We start from the raw sequence: 16,316 nt of genomic DNA, 5'->3' as shown, positions 1-16,316 counted from the left end.
AAAATGCAGAAAGTATAACTGAACCCTTCAGTATGTTAAAAAAAATGTTAAAGGGCCCAAAGAGAGAAAGGCATTGCTTAAACATAAAAAATGTGAATCTAACCATGAATAGATTAAGAACAGCATTATGCTCCATTCAGATTTTTCACTGAACACACAAAGGAGGCTCTGATCAACTGCATTTGGAGGTTTTCTCTAAAACATTCTGTTGCTGTGCTCAGACCTGTGGCTTTCTAATTTTAACACTGCATTTTGGCAGAACATTTACCTAACTGAAAGAAAGCAACGTCACTCTGTACTCCAGGTCCAGCACCATTGCTAGCTGCAACCACCACACTGTAGCGAATCCCCGGTGCCAGACTGGAAATGAGCACGGAGAAGGTGGAGCCATCCACTGACTGGTTTACATGGTAGCGACTCTCATTACCCAGGCACCAGATCTGTCGAGAAGAAGGTGAGATGAAGATGAGAGGGCAGTGATTGCCCGAGGGACACACTGAGCACCTTCAGTCTTGCAGAGATACAATTTGCATTTTAGTTGCAATACACAGACTCAGAAGGACAAGTACAGGAGTGAGTGATAGCTGTCTTTTTTTTTTAATAACCTTGTATTCCTGAATGAGTCCAGCCTCTTCTGCATTTGGAGGAGGTTTCCAGGAAACGAGAATGGCAGTGCCATTGGCCTCAGTCTTTGTGACTGTCACTCCCTGGGGTGCTCTACTTGGGGCTAAGACAAAGAAGCACACAGTTAATAACGGAGACATTAACAGAGTTGCTGATATTGTATGATGATCATGTACAATGATATTTAAAATCACTATCTCTTTGGTATTTATAGATAGTCTAAGACAAAACTTCACCTTCTTCCAGTGTCCTGACCACCTTCACCTCACTGTCAGTTCCCTGGAACTCATCAAAGAAGGGACGCACTTTGAACTCGTAGATGGATCCCTTCTTCAGCTGACTGATCACCACCCCGTCCTCAAGTGGGGCACGTAACTCCTGGACAATCCACTGCCCGTCTGGTTGGCCATGCTCAGCAGACGCCCTGTAGAGAACCTTGTAACCCTGGATGTACGGCGACTGCTGCTCAACCTAACAGAGATAAAAATACGTTGTTAAGATATCAGACCACATGACAATGAGACTCTTTTTGAACACCGGAAACTAAACAAATTCAATTCAAAGGCTCACAATAATATTCGCATGTGAGTTAAACAGCTACCAGTTTTAACAGATCTGTTAAAACTCAGTTAATTCAGTTTTCCTTTAGTGTGATAGATTTTATCATTTTCTCATCTGTGAATTCTCACTGTAAATCTCAACATGAAGTCATTTATGGTTTCCATTCAGTAGGGTTCTGGTTAAAATTAAGCCAGCATAGGACTCAGCACTTTCCATTTGAACCACAGTATTACGAAATGGGATACTTTTAAAGATTTTTGTGGAGGCATCCACACAGAAAAATGCATCAGACATTCTTATGTGCTTGGAACAAATTGGCAATGTAGCAGACCAATAAATTTGCATCTCTGTGCTGTGCTTTATTCTCTGCTAATAAATGCTGGGAAACTGGGCAGTCTAGATTCTCAGTCAAGAATCCCTAAAATAAAAGGTTTGTCAGCACCAATAATCTTTATTTTAAAATCCTGACCCCTTGGTTTTCATATCATTTGTTAAATCTGTCCACATGTTTAAAAAAAACAAACAAGGCAATTATTTTTTCCTGTAGTTACATTAACCTCAAGCCAGTCGCTTCGCTTACCGTCCACTGCACTCTGACAGCGGAAGACGAAAGGACAATTGGCATGCGCAGGTGGATAACAACATCTGCCAGTTCTCTTTGGATGTGACGATGATCCACTCCCTGCATAGTGGCAGTGCTGTCTGTGTGTACCAAAGGAAGGACAGACGCATAAAATTTCAGTGTGTTTGTGGCTAAGCTGGCATTTAAAAGCTTAAAAACTAATGGAAAATCCAGACTGACCCTGTGTTCTGATGGAGTCAGAGATTGGACTGGGGTCACTCAGGCCATAAGAATTCACTGCTCTGACCATAAAGAGGTATACAGTTCCAGGCTTCAGGTTTCTCAGGACAAAGGTCTGCGCCTTCACATGCTCTGCCAGGGTCACCCATCTGCTGCCTAATGTGTAACTGCAGAGAGTGGCCAAAAATGACAGCACACAAACACAGGGAATATTTTGTCAAGCTTGATCCATGTTAAACAGAATGACTTCATTAAAACACGTTTGACCCTGCAAATCTCTAACCTGAATGCCTCAATCAGGTAAGAGGTGGGTGGTGCAGCGCCGCTGGGGCCAGATTTCCATGATAGAGTGACAGAGGTACGGCTGATGTCAGTCACCTCAGGTTTAGATGGAGCACTGGGAATCAGGCTAGGGTCTGAGGGATGACCAGACTGGACAACAACTCCAAACTCTGCCAGTGAGACAGCAACAAAATCATGCAAAAGTTAACCTAGCAGGACTTTCTGTATATCTGAATAGCCTACCTTCAACTTGCAAGTACGCTGTCCGGGAAGCCTCTCCATTGGAATTAGAAGCAACGCAGGTGTAGAAACCTGTATCTCCCAGCTAAGGATAGAAAATACAGAGGAGGCAGACATTGACAGGTGGCCTTGGCTCAGTGTGAGTTCTTAGTAAGTGCTGTATTACTATCTACTACCTTAGCATAGTGAATCTTCAGCAATCCTGTTTCTGTTAGCGACATACGGGAGTCCACAGGAGACACCACCACACCATCTTTCTTCCAGTGAACGGCAGGCGTTGGAGTGCCAACACTTTGGCAACCCAGGGTTACTGTGCTGTCTACAGAAACAGTCTGATTGACCGGACCCTGTCTAATGACAGGAGGAGGGTGGTCTGACCCAGCTAGGAAAGAAAAATGGAAAAGTGAATGACTAAACCACAAAATGACATGTATTAATTATAGATATGTCTCACTGGAAATACACAGTGCAGTCAGTGTCAAAACAGCATGTGGTGTAAAAGCTTATGAAAAAACAGATGTAACACGGTTATAAAAAAATGAATGGCAATAAAATACAACAAAATAAATACATACAAATATTTTTCTTGCAACTTGTGAGAATAAATAAACGCATGCAAATAATTTGGTGAAAAAAACATCTAGGAATTTGTTTAAAGAATTAAACTGCTATATGTAATGCATGTTCAGTCTCACTGTTTTTTATAACACATCAATATATGTGAACAGTGTCTTGATAGTAAATTATATATATACATATATATATATATATATATATATATATATATATATATATATATATATATATATATATATATATATATGGGCAGTGGCTGGGGGACAAGTGACATCTTAGCTGACATTTTTCCCCCTCCAACCCTTTTCTGCATTGCCAGTGGTATATTACAGAATTTGAGATTAGGAATTCATTTTCATAAAATGTTAAAGTTATAAAGAGAGAGAGAAAAATAAAAATAAGAACTGAGAATAGTTGAGAAAATGAAGGCCTGGGAAAAAAACAAAAGACAGATAAGATGTGGAAGATATTGAGGGGTAAATTGGTAAAGAGGGAGAGTGGAGGAAAAAGAAATCAACTTTTCCCCTCCAGCGGAGAGCAACTAATCGTTCATTGGGTTGTAGGTACTGCTGGAGCCGGATCCAATCATGTCGGCAAAGCCCAACTAATAACAGTCTAACTTAGATAACAGACTCTCTCGCTCTCTTACATTTGAAAAAAAAACCCTGGATGGGAGCAGGGGCTCTAGATAAAAAACACAAAAAAAACCCTCCAAAAAAGGTGATGGAAGTGTGCCTTGAAAACTGCCAGAGGTAATGTGAAGCAGTTATTACCATACAAATGCACTACTCTAAATGGGGATGAGAGGCGTGTGGTAGGATGGATAGAATTTAGGGGAGGGGAGAGTGGAGAGAAAAAAATGTGCAAGTGAGAGTGTAGAGCTGTGCAGACTGCTGGAAAAAATGCTAAAAACACCCATGAACAGCCCACCTCCTTTTTACTGAATAGACTCTCACTTTCATACTAAGGTGGCTGCAGGACACATTATCGGTATGGGCAGAATACTGTCCACGACAACTGACAGAGGTGCACTGATCCACTCAATGTGTAGATGCATTACCAGTCTGTTCAAAACTGAAGCAATTATTTTCTTTAATGTATTTACGTACATAGAACTCACACAGACGTACAAGTAGTTATTCATCACCACACAGGTGCACAATTACTTGTGTCTGCAATTACTTTTGTAGGCCTCCGAGCACATTCAAATTGCTTTTTAAGGCAATCAGCATAGTTATTTCATCATGTACAGTTTGGATGAGAGTCCCTCAGACCAATTTCTATAAAAACCTCATATACTGAACTCTAGATCTAGAGTACAATAAATCAGTCTGTGCTGTGTTGTGTTAAGGCAAACTAATGATTAATGATGATCAGTGCAGCCATCTTTATTTAGACTATTTACTGCACAATTGCAGGTTAGGAAATGTTTCTTTAAGAGAAGATTTATATAGTATTGTGCAAAAGTCTTGAGTCAAAACACATTTCTTTATATGTTGCTGGGAAAATAGGAAACACATGAAGCAATTTATTGAAACTTGCAAACATACATAATTCTAATGAGCTAAAATATTTGGCATGAGTACCTTTAGTCTTTAACACAGCCTGAACTCTCTTAGGCAAGCTTTCTTGTAATGTCTTTAAGTAGAGTACCTTACAATTTAATATATCTTACAATGACTGTTTGGATCTATGAGCTCTTTTTCTTTGGATGAGGAAAAGCTCTTATTTGGATACTGCCTGCCTTTTGTTTTGTTTATTGCCAAGACAATCCCAAGTTCTTCTATCCAGGTATGCTTTTGTTGCATTGGCAGTGTGGTATCATTGTCTTGCTGAAAAATGAAGCTGCTGCCAATCAGACACTGTCCAGATGGTTTTGCATGGTGGATCAAAATCTGATGGCACATATTCTGCATAAGTACATCCATTTTGACAAGATACTTAAACCACGACAGAGCCTCCACCATGTTTTACAGATGGCTGTAAGCACTTCCTGTTGTACTTCTCCCGAGCACCTCCTTCAAATTTGGATTCATCATTGCATCTGTTGCCTCTGATTTTTAGCATGGTTCTCGTGTAATTTGTCATATCTCAGCCTCTTCTCCCTGTTTCCTTTCCTTAAGAATGGCTAGTTGACAGCCACCATTCCACTGAGATCATTTCTGGTGAGGCTTCATCCAAAACTAGACAGATCAGCTGAAGAGCTAGATGCATCTTTCAGGTCCAGTGTCAGGTCTTTGCTGGATTTTTTCCCCCATTTGTGAAAGGACCTGACTTACAGATACTGTTGCTTGAGTTAACAACAAATAAATAAAAATAAACAAATAAGTGTTAATCTGAAAATATAAAACTACTGTGGAAAAGCAACCAACATAAAAAAAAAAAACTACTGCTACTACAACTACTGCAGAGGTACTCCTCAAAACCACTTTAAAAAAATTACAAGAAATTCTGACCCCTTGGAAGTAAATACAAAGAACTGAGGACTGGCTCAAAACTTTTGCACAGCGCTGTAAGTACAGACACTCTTTATAGACAGTCACCACAGAAACCAACTATTCTGAGCCCAACATGTGAACAATATCTCATAAAATCCCTCTCCTGACTGAAGCCAAGGCAAACCACCACACCCATATTACTGCCGTCTGTAGCCAAAACAAAACTGTAGTTTAATTTACCTGCTCAACAAAACAAGACTGCTGCCACAAAGTAGTCCACTTAGCCAAAAGACAAAAGAATGAAGCTCCAAAAGAGCTACATAAAAGTCCCCTCCTCTGCCCTCCATCACCACTTCCTTTTACTCACAGTCTGTAACCTCCAGCAGCGCTTTGGTAATAACGCTGCCAGCGATGTTAAGAGCCTGGCAGCTATAAAAGCCGCCATCATTACGTTGAACATTGGTAATGGTCAAACTGCCCATCTGGGAGACGGACAGCCGGCTAAAGGGCTGCGGTGGCTGGTAGGAGAAGAGAAGACTCTAGAGGGGAGATGAAGATCACAGTTAGCCATTCATTATCTTTATTTACACTGTGCAGTGATTTAGTAGTGTGATGACAGACTAAGGGTCAGTCTCACCTCACTGCCCTCCCTCTGCCAGAAAATAGCAGGCTGCGGGTTGCCAGTAGCCTCACATTGGAAGGTGACCGTCCTGCCCACTGCCACCACCTGGTTCCTGGGACGAATGGCAAAAGCCGGGGGCACTGCAGAAGAAGAGAGGTCCTAATTACCTGTCAGCATTACACATTTTTATCATTCTCAGCATTATAACATTAGTGTGTGTGTGTGTGAGAAAAGCTTTGCATATTTTATTCATTTACCCACACGTAACATGAATTACATACTGTAGTGGCAGATGGAATTACAGTGAAGATAGGACAGTGACAGGGACTCATGAGTTCTTGTTGCTGTCTGATGGTGGATGAGGGATGGACGACAACTTACCAGTATTGACTACAAGGAAAAAAGACACACAAAAAAGCAGTGCAATGAATAATCAGGGTGAATACACACAATGCACACACAATTGCAATGATGCAGGGACAGTTTTAAAAGATTTTTTTTTCTACAGTTCATTAAAGGGTTATGAAACTGTAGGCACCTGATCACATGTGCAAGACTTCCAAAATAAACTGTCAAAGAGGTGCTTTGTTATTATTCTGCTTCACCTTGTGGTTGTTCTCTATCTCTTTCCCTTTCTCGCTCTGTCTCTCCGTGGCTGGTTTGTGTATTTCTTTGTCTGTTCATGAGCTTGCAATCATTTAGTTTCTCTGTAGTTCACATCAGGTGTCCAAAGCTACACTTTCTCCCTGTTGGTGCTCCTTAAGAGACGACCTGCTTTACTTTAGGAAATGCTCTGTCTGCTTTATGTGATGGTGCTGTGTGGGTAGAGCGTGCAGACAGAAGAATAGCCTTGCTTGCAGTGATTTCACCAGACTGTAATACAAGCTATTTTCACACTGCAAAATAATGCAATAGCGGACATCACATGGACACATGGTAGGTTGAGGTCTATTTAATGTCTGATTGGACTGTTTCTGACATTTGCGCTAATATGCGGAAAGACTGTAGTGCGTGTGTGAAAGCTAGTTGTTTAATTTCTTTTACTGATTTCATTGTTGGTCACGTTAAATGAAAAGATCTTACTTAGGAACTCATTGGCCCCTTCAGTACCCTGCACTGTGCACACTAGGCCAAGTCTATAATCCTTCCAGTTATTCTTCATCATTGTGGTTAGTAGCATTTCAAAACTATTATTTCTCTTCTATTTTTATAAAGTGTGATGTATGATGTATTTTTTTTTTTTTTAAATATGATTAGTGTTCTCAAAGGGATCTCAAGTGGCACAGGTTACCCCCCACAATGTCTCGTTAAAGAAATGGAAGAAAAGCACAGATGTTAAAGAGTAAAGCAGGCTGTCTATCCCCAGTTATGTGCAGCAGACTTATTGGCTGTGACGTGTGAAAAACACATGTAATTGCCAGTTTGAGTCAGAGCCAGCCAGCCTAGAGGCATAGTTTAAGAGACGTACAATTGGTTAATGAGGACATAAAACTCATAAAGGGTGAGATGCGGATGAAGCATTGTGTCTGGATAGAGGGGAAAAGTAGGAGCTACTGTAAAATTTCCACACTAACAAACATGCATTTGTAGATGGGAAAAACTGGAAATCTTAAGATGTCAAAGCTAGATTTATAGTGCAATGAATTGCTTGCTAACCAGCTGCTTTTGGAGCTACACTGCTACACTGCTGTGGAGACTGTGGTAAAGCGTGGCTTAAGCACCCTCTCTATAAATAGCCATATCTATCCACATCTCTAGAGTGGAGAGAGAGAGAGAGAAAAGTAGAGAGAGGTAATACAGGCAGAATAAATACATATTAATTTAGTAATTCCAGAACAATGTCATACTTGGAACTTGTGCAAAATTATTATGACTAAGCTCCTTGGCTTACTACAACTGTTTATAATGGCAATTGTTTAATATCAACCAAATGTTCTAGGTCAGTAAAAATGATTCTGTGGTTAGGGTTGTGACTATGATTTGAGCCATACAGAGGTTGGGCTTTTTTTCTTTTCTTCTTTTTTAATATGAAACATGCATTCACTAAAATAACTATCTTTTTAATGTAGTAATACAACATCAAATGCTGTATTCCCGGTCTTTTCCATTGTTTGCCAAATTTAGCTATGCCCCCCCGATGCTCATTTTCTCAGATTTTTGGAGGAGGAGGAAGACAATGTAATTGGAACCATGTCAGTCCCCAGCATGTAACCAGCTCATCTTTAATTAAGTCCTACTGTCTTTGCAGTATATGTCACCAACTGCTTCTCTGTATGTGTGTATTTATGCGTACTGGTTTGCATGTGCAACCATGAGAGATATCTCACTGCCTATTTCCTGTCATTGATTTAAGAACTTAAGGGTGTCATTGTGGCATTACAGCTTAGACCAAATTAATTTAGCTTCTGTAGTCACGAACATTTCCTTCTGATGCTCATTTTAGTTTGCACAAACAAACTTTTATTATGCCTTCTTAGCTGTTGTTATATGACCCTCAGGCCTTAAGACAAACGTACCCTAGAAACAATTATTCGGTACAAGAAGGCACAATGATGAAAGCGTGGTCATGCTGAACGCCTGGCTGTGTAAAAGTCATTTCTTGGTAAATTTGTGACACTATGACACAGGATTAGGTCTCCTGTTAGGAACAACTCTTAGGCAAACACTTCTCATCCATTAAAATGAAACCTGAGGCCTTGAAAAAAAAATATGTGGGCTGCATATACATGAGAAGAAGGTGCTTTGATTGTAGAGCATTAAGTGTGAAGGCTGGGTTGTACTGACCATGTACAGTGAGCGTGGCAGACGCTTCAGACTTCCCAACCATGTTCTCCACCACACATGTATAAGACCCTTCGTCTGCAGAGGTCACTTGGCGAACAATCAAGGTATGGTCCTCTAGGATTTCAAATCTGCTGGCAGGACAGACATGCACACACACACATGCCCAAGAGATGAAAGAACAAGAGGAAACACCATGTTTGCATGGTCAGTTACTGAATGTAGAGGGTTTTTGTGTGTTACCTGCCCTTAGGCAGGTCAGAATCATCTCTCCTCCAGCGGACAGTGGGAACAGGGTCTCCTTGGACAACACAGCTGAACTCCACACTCTCCTCTGCCAGCACCACTACACTGCTGGGCCGCTTCACAAAGGTCGGACGTTCTATAGGGCAGCACAGTAGTAAGAGGGACAAACATCATTACAGGATCAAATTCATCGTGTTTGTGGGCTCAGAAGGTATGAGACTGTATTGAAAAGCTGACCAAAATGGAAAGAAGTCCTGTATCATATCAAATCCTTTGAAGCAGGGATCAGACGGCACTCAGACTGATTTAATCTACTCATCAAAGGCTCACCCAAGTAAATCAACTTGCTGCAATTGTTCACCTATTATAAATATGGTTGAGAGTTTATTACTGAGTACTCTGTGTGGGAAACAGCGTGTTCGAACAGCTAAAGCATCAGAAGTCAGATTGTTATTCTCCTCTGCATTATATCATGGCTGGACTGAGGACTATGCACACCAACAGAACATCAATACATCAAGTTTTGCAAAAGTTGAAAAAATTGGAAAGCAACTTGTCTGAGATACAGAAAGCAGGACTACAACCAGCAAAAGTTCTGTGAAATGTTCTGGTTCATGGCAGTCACAGAGAATGAGTAGCTGTCTACAAAACACTTTTGGGGAAAAGATCAAATGCTTGTGCAGTGCGATTCACATTACAGCAGAATAATGGGATCTAATGCATGTTATGGCTTCCCAAGGCCTATTGTAGTAGAAGACCATGAAATGCTTTCTTCCAAAGTCATCTGATTTTAACCTCTCTGAACAAGCTGAAAAAGTCCTTCATATTAATGACTTTTTCAAATCATTTGAGGTACATTTGAGTTTTGAACAAACTTTTAGAATCAGTATGTTATTTTTCAGTGGTTCAACTTTTCACCCAAATAAGTATAAATTATTATTTGCTGGGATGAAAAAATACAATAAAATCAGGTTTGACATGACTGTGAAACATAAAGAAATTCTATAGATAATCATATATTTATCTCCATAAGCCATTTATTTTGTACAGCCCGGAAAACAGCATATGTTAATATGCTTCTGCATTCAGCGGGATTTTCCACATTTATTTGACAGGCTCTTTGAGCCACTACATTGTATATTTGCAACCTGAACCAAGGCCATCTAACGATGTGGTACAGATAAGAGCTCTATTCTAATGGAAAGTGTTGGGAAAATAAGTGGGGGATTGAGAATAGAGGCTAGAAGCAGGAGGCGGCACTAGAAGAAGCACAGTACCATAGGGAGCTCTTATACTGAAAGGTTATAACATTAGATGTAGCACTGTTAGATGTTCAGTGCATGTTCAGTGGGGAAATTTGCTAAAGCTGGTAGACTGGGTGGTAGAGCTGCATAATCAAAATAATTAATGGGTTATTATACCCCAGTGAAAAAAGCATTATACAGTGGACTGGCAAGGCACTGAGAACTGGAAGTACTTAGACTAAGTGAAGTACTGCAACATTGTGAAATGCAATCAAAAAGCTGCATATTTTACCAAGCACCGTGAGCTCGGCAATCTCACTCTCCCTCTCTCCCACCATGTTGGTTCCAACGCAGATGTATTTCCCTGCATCACTCTTCCTAGTGTTGGTGATCATTAGTTTGCCACTCCGAATCTAAAAGACAACAGAAAAAAAATCAATATTTGCACAGCTGTATTTGTGGAGGATCTAGCCATCTGTATGTGTACCGTGTTTGTGAATTACTAACAGAGTATCACATCCATAAAGCGTGTAATAATCTGGCTGCTATTTGTGTATTCTGTGATAAAATATGCCTCAGCTCAAGTTTTCTTTTTGACATGTTTACTTGAAAGTATGATGCCGTCTTTTGCATGGTCACATCTTTGACTGTCCTTCGTTTAAAAAGAAGTGCATGGTGTTGTGTAAGCCTGTGCGCATTGATCTGGCTCTCTATTGCTTAGGAATAGAATTTTCACTGCCTTTCAATCTGCACAGAAGGTCACCCATTATGAAATTACATAATTCATATCTAGCACTACATGAGAACCCTGGGAACAAAGGGACTGCCTCTTTGTAGAGACGCTCCTTAGATGTTCTGTCAGCCTACTTTGCCTTTCCCAAACTTTTCTCTAAGCATATCGGCAAACACACACACACACACACACACACACACACACACACACACACACACACAGGCACACACAGGCACACCCACACATTCATGTTTATTTTTTTTGGCATTTCTTCTTTATTTGGTAGATGTAGTTGAGATAGACAGCAGAGGCACGAAAGAGAAAGAAGGAATGACATGCAGCAAAGAGCCCACCCTACATTCAAACCCAAGGCTCTGCACAAAAGGACTCAGGCTCAGTGAGAAATCCGCGATCTACCAGGTAAGCTACTGGAGTGGCCCACTGCTTTCAGCCTTTTTCTGTCCACCACACGCCTCCACACACCATGTCTTTGAGGTACTTTGAATGTGAGATCCTCTACTGATAGTATGCAGCAGCTTGGTGTTAGAGGTGACAGCAGAGCAGTAGTGAGTAGATGAGAAACTGGAGAAGGGAAACATGCTGACCTCCAAACAAACACAAAGCCATTCTCTGCAACCAGACATGTGAAACCAGGCATCAACTTCAATTAAACTCTCAGCCCAGTTATTATGCTCTTAGATTGCTTCTTCCCTGCTCAAACTATTCATGCATTCTTGCTAGGGACACGACACACACTGCAGCGCTGCCATTTCTTAACAGAGTTCAGAGGTCAAGGCTGCCTACAGTGCTGCGTCCATTGAGTAATTCAGCAACATGCCAGACAGCACCTGGCTTCGTAGGAACTCTCAACTCTCAAGCTTACAGATGGAATACATCATTAAATTGCTGCTGCAGGGATAAAACCAGCAGCCTTTCATTTATTAGTCAGCCTCCTCCAGGCTAACCTTCCACCACAAACGGCTGACACTGTCCACCAAATAAATAAAAAAATGTAAAAATAAAAAGACCAAGAGTGGCCTAAGAGTGGATACCATTTCAAATCTGTTGTAAATCATGCGGTTTTAAGAGGAAGACTTAATAAATTGCGGGGTGACTTGTGGTTGTGTGTACTTGAGATGCACATTGCCAACCACTGGTAATCACAGGGGGCACGTGGGGGAATTTGGGAACTAGTATTGCAGATTCAGCCATTCCTGTCAGTATTCACTGGATTAGGGTTGGATGTTTGGAGTTACATTATAGCCACTAAAATAAAACGTTCTGTATTTCACTAAAAACATAATGCAATGCGGGTGTTTAAGCTGCTGTGAAGGATTCATGAATAACCCATCCATCCACTCATTTTCTTAACTGCTTATCCAATTCAGGGTTGCAGAGGGACTGGATGACACAGACAGATATACCACAGGCTCTTTTTCAAACTAGTGCAATGTGAGTTAAAAGATTTCTTATTTGGTCTCATTTCTTTTCTACATTTCAAAGAGTTTACTGACTTTGGCTCATTGAGATTACCTATTTAAATCCTGGAGAAAGGGTTTTGCGAGTTACCTCTTGCTGCAAGTCTTTCTCGAGGATTGCAAAGATGATCTAACCATTGCCACTGGCTAATGTTATACTTATGCTCTGCAACTTTTTTTTTCTGTTTACTGCACTTGTAACTTTAGCAGCTGATTAAAGAGTAGACTGAGAGCTTTTTTATTTCCTCGACTGACCGCTCCTCATTTTTAGCAAAAATTCCACTGCAAAGAAATGAAAATGTGGTTTGTCAGTCCTCCATCTCGGACACTGAAACCTCAGCTTTTCTTCCTCTTGTGCCTCGGTGTCTTCTATTTCCTTTTTACATAGTCTTAGATACCCTGAGGGAAAACACATTAGCTGCCTTAGTGTGATGTGTACGGATTTTCCTGCAATGAAGACACTCAGCTTTTTAATTAAAATCCATAAAATTCAATCCAACTGTTAACTCACAACTTGATCTGCATATCACTATTAATAACTGACAGCTAAAGGCCACAAGGGAAACACTCAAAAGGGTTTAAAGTAGCCATGAATCACTTGTGGTAGACTCCTTTGGTCTTTGTACAGTAAGTAATGTCTTTGAGAGAACACTCATGGCAAAGACACATTTCCATATAGAAAAGATGATCAGGGAGGACGAAGCCAGGCACGTAGCAAGTACAAAGGGAAAAGCAGCCTTTGTATTTCCCTCAGAGGAGCCTTCCCCTTGGCTCTGATCCTTTCCTCTTCTTAAATCAGAGATAGCTGCTCTGTCCATCACAGTTCCCCAGAGATGCTCTACCTGTCACTCCACACTAACATGAGCTTTGAATCTCCTGCGTGTTCCTGGGAGCATGGAAGAGAAGACTCAAATAAACAAATCAGCTCTCTCACACAGACACACACACATATGCACGCACACAGCTATCTGAGTTGTTGAAACCAGATTCTGTTCCAAAGTTAAAGGAGCAGGAAGCCATTAAATGCAAAATAAATTCAGTGTATACAAAAGCATGAAAAGGAAAATCACTGCTGTCTGCCGCGTGCCACATAACCTAATACATTAGACTAAGACCATACATCAATACAGTAGCTAACATTAGCACACGATGCTGTTCCTTCCTGTATAGTATAATGTACACTTTTGGTTTTTTTTCTGATGTGCTGCTCTGTGGTTAAGGTTTTGTATGAGCCAAATAAATCATCTCTCCAAAATCCCTACTAGCATTTTGGTAATGAGAACCAGAAAAGGTTTCAGTGACCACAAGAAAATTATCTTGCAACTTCACAGGGTTGCTTTTCCAAATTCCTGCAGAGCTTTAATTTGTATGTTAACGTTACAAAAAAGGCAACTAAGCATCAGAATTTCACACTGAAAGGCTTTTTGAACCCCAATTTTCATGTCAAAGTTTGTTCTTCACATAACTTCAACATTCTAGCATCTCCAATGTAATGACTTGCACTTTCCCATGAATACAATAATATAACAACAACAGAATAAATTATCATTAGTTGAAATGTGTGAGATCAAAATAGCTGCTTTTACTGTTATGCGTTCATCTCTGTCATCTAAGTTGGAGCCATCTTTCCTCCAGGAGATTGTGGGCTCGGGGTGTCCACGGGGTGGCTGGCACTCCAGGACCGCAGGCTCACCCACTGCGACCATAACGTCAACAGGATTCTGCCTAAATTCGTCACGTAAGACTGGAAAAAAAACAGACAAGCAGAACAGAAAACAGAGAGGACTTTAATGATGTTAAGAAGGTGAATACTTCCTCGTATCATTGGTGTCTTCAAGTGGGGCTGTGTTTAGTATGTCAAAAAGTCTTTTTCAATGACTTTTGTGATGTGGCATTAGCAGCTATTATTTTTAAGGTGCAAATTTTATAGTTTGGACTTTAGCTGCTTTTTTGCTCTTGGTAACAATATTAACACCTTTTTTTGTTGGTAGAACTGGGCTGCGATACCAAGTCTTGGGACATATTATATTTTGTACTTGACTTCCCATGTCAAAAACACAACCGTACAAGTTTCAGTTGATTGTTTACTAGCTCTGTCAATCCCACTTTTTGACAGTGACACACAAACACCTACACAAAATAAATTTACAGAGCTACACTGTTAGTAATCTGATAATATTAGTACAGTATTATCCACTCATCTAAATTGTATTCATTTATCAGCCTGTCAGGATCCCTCATGGGACTACTCCTTCGCTCAAGCAGGGTCTGTTGAGACTAGCTGCTGAGAAAGTTTGTTCTTAATGGCTGACAGTAAGATGAGAAGATATAAAGCTCTGCAGTAAAGGTGGGATCCAGCAGCCTACACTAGCAGGAGGCGGAAAGCTACCACAGCAATTTATCATCTTTCCACAACGACTAGGTTGTGTGCAGAAAAAGATCTTCCAGCCACCAGCTGTATCAGAGACAAAGCAAACTCGCATCTACTCCAGCGTGAATTCTGGTGGTCAGAGAGAGCTTTTTCCTGTCTCCACCATAGACATTATGTTGTGGTGTTTGCAGCAGTTTTTTTTTTATTAGATTCCTGCATCATATTGAATGGGCTATCATTTGCAAAATTACAGCAAGAATAAAAGTGAAATTAGGATATTTAGGAGAGAAACGAAAAAGAAAGTTCTTTTGATGAAAAACAACTTTAATTCCATATCGGTGAGCACAGTTTTGCCACTGATGAGGTGAACAACATGTGCTAATGTAGACGCCTGTGCATGAGTGACTGTTGTTAAGCATTCCCGGACTTAAATTACAGGAGGGGCTTAGAACCTGAAACAAGCCGAGGGAGCCGAGCCAACGCAGACCAAGCAGAGCAGCAAGACTCAGTAGAGCTGGGGTGAAGAGACAGGAAACAATGAGGAAAACGCATAATCACTCCCATATGGCAGCAACAACCCATTCACCTCTGGTTTCGTATTTTTGTGCATAACACCGAGTGGGCCCGAGACGCCTGATAAGCACCGTGGATATGAGAGAACAAATTGGGATGACCTTCTAATTGGAAGTATTTTGGCCCACGCATATCTCTGAGACTCACTTCGCTGCGTTGCCCCCTCTGATCCTCTGAGGAGGGTTGCGACCGCCTGACTGAGTGCTGATGGGAAACAGCTGTCTGACAACCCCACCCCACCTCACCCCCGCTCCCCGACTCCCCCCAATACTGCCGACACCATGTCGCATGATAAAAGGCACTCCCCGTGGGACGCGAAAAACATGGTTGGGGTTACCTCAGACAGGAAGAAAGGGAGACCGTCATAATTCTGTGCACACTGTGTGCGTGCATGTTGACTGATTGACTGATATTATCGCTTAATTCCAATGGTGGGTTGCACATCTGCTTTTACTATTGTGTGAGGGCCAAATGTTTTCACAGAAATCAAAAGCCTGGACTGCATCCATAAACCCCTTTGTTAAAGATTCAGTTTCAGTGATAGCATTGCAGTTAGCATAAGAAATAAGACTAGAAGAGATAAGGATTAAAATCAGAGGGAGCATACGAAGGTTAGGAAGGAATGTCTTTGTAAGTGTGCACCCATTTGTATGTGTGTGTGTGTGTGTGTGTGTGTGAACAAGGAGAAACTGGTTAGTTTTTCCATGTTATGCTATTGTGCTGGGTAAGCACACAGATAATCTAA

At 41.0% G+C, this 16,316-nt stretch overlaps 1 protein-coding gene across 3 annotated transcripts in view; it reads right to left on the bottom strand.

The window, feature by feature from the left end:
• The window catches only part of LOC146378767 (roundabout homolog 1-like), a 92,796-nt gene that overhangs the window by 8,799 nt on the left and 67,681 nt on the right, over nt 1-16,316 (bottom strand). For 2 of the 3 annotated variants that reach the window (XM_084941804.1, XM_084941805.1), the window contains 14 exons: nt 14,214-14,371; nt 10,709-10,829; nt 9,170-9,308; nt 8,930-9,060; nt 6,161-6,285; nt 5,891-6,062; nt 2,686-2,891; nt 2,513-2,594; nt 2,271-2,439; nt 1,988-2,154; nt 1,766-1,887; nt 861-1,095; nt 606-727; nt 269-440 (listed from right to left, as the gene is read on the bottom strand). In XM_084941804.1, coding sequence (XP_084797930.1) covers nt 269-440; nt 606-727; nt 861-1,095; nt 1,766-1,887; nt 1,988-2,154; nt 2,271-2,439; nt 2,513-2,594; nt 2,686-2,891; nt 5,891-6,062; nt 6,161-6,285; nt 8,930-9,060; nt 9,170-9,308; nt 10,709-10,829; nt 14,214-14,371 — 2,121 coding nt within the window. The remainder of the gene's footprint in view (nt 1-268; nt 441-605; nt 728-860; nt 1,096-1,765; nt 1,888-1,987; nt 2,155-2,270; nt 2,440-2,512; nt 2,595-2,685; nt 2,892-5,890; nt 6,063-6,160; nt 6,286-8,929; nt 9,061-9,169; nt 9,309-10,708; nt 10,830-14,213; nt 14,372-16,316) is intronic. The other variant, XM_084941806.1, reaches the window with a different exon arrangement.

This window comes from Perissodus microlepis, chromosome 10, assembly GCF_051167445.1.
Source record: "Perissodus microlepis isolate ML-2025 ecotype Zambia chromosome 10, ASM5116744v1, whole genome shotgun sequence".
Lineage (NCBI taxonomy): Eukaryota > Metazoa > Chordata > Actinopteri > Cichliformes > Cichlidae > Perissodus > Perissodus microlepis.
Note: the sequence above shows the minus strand (reverse complement) of the source record. Positions and strands in the feature narration are given on the sequence as shown.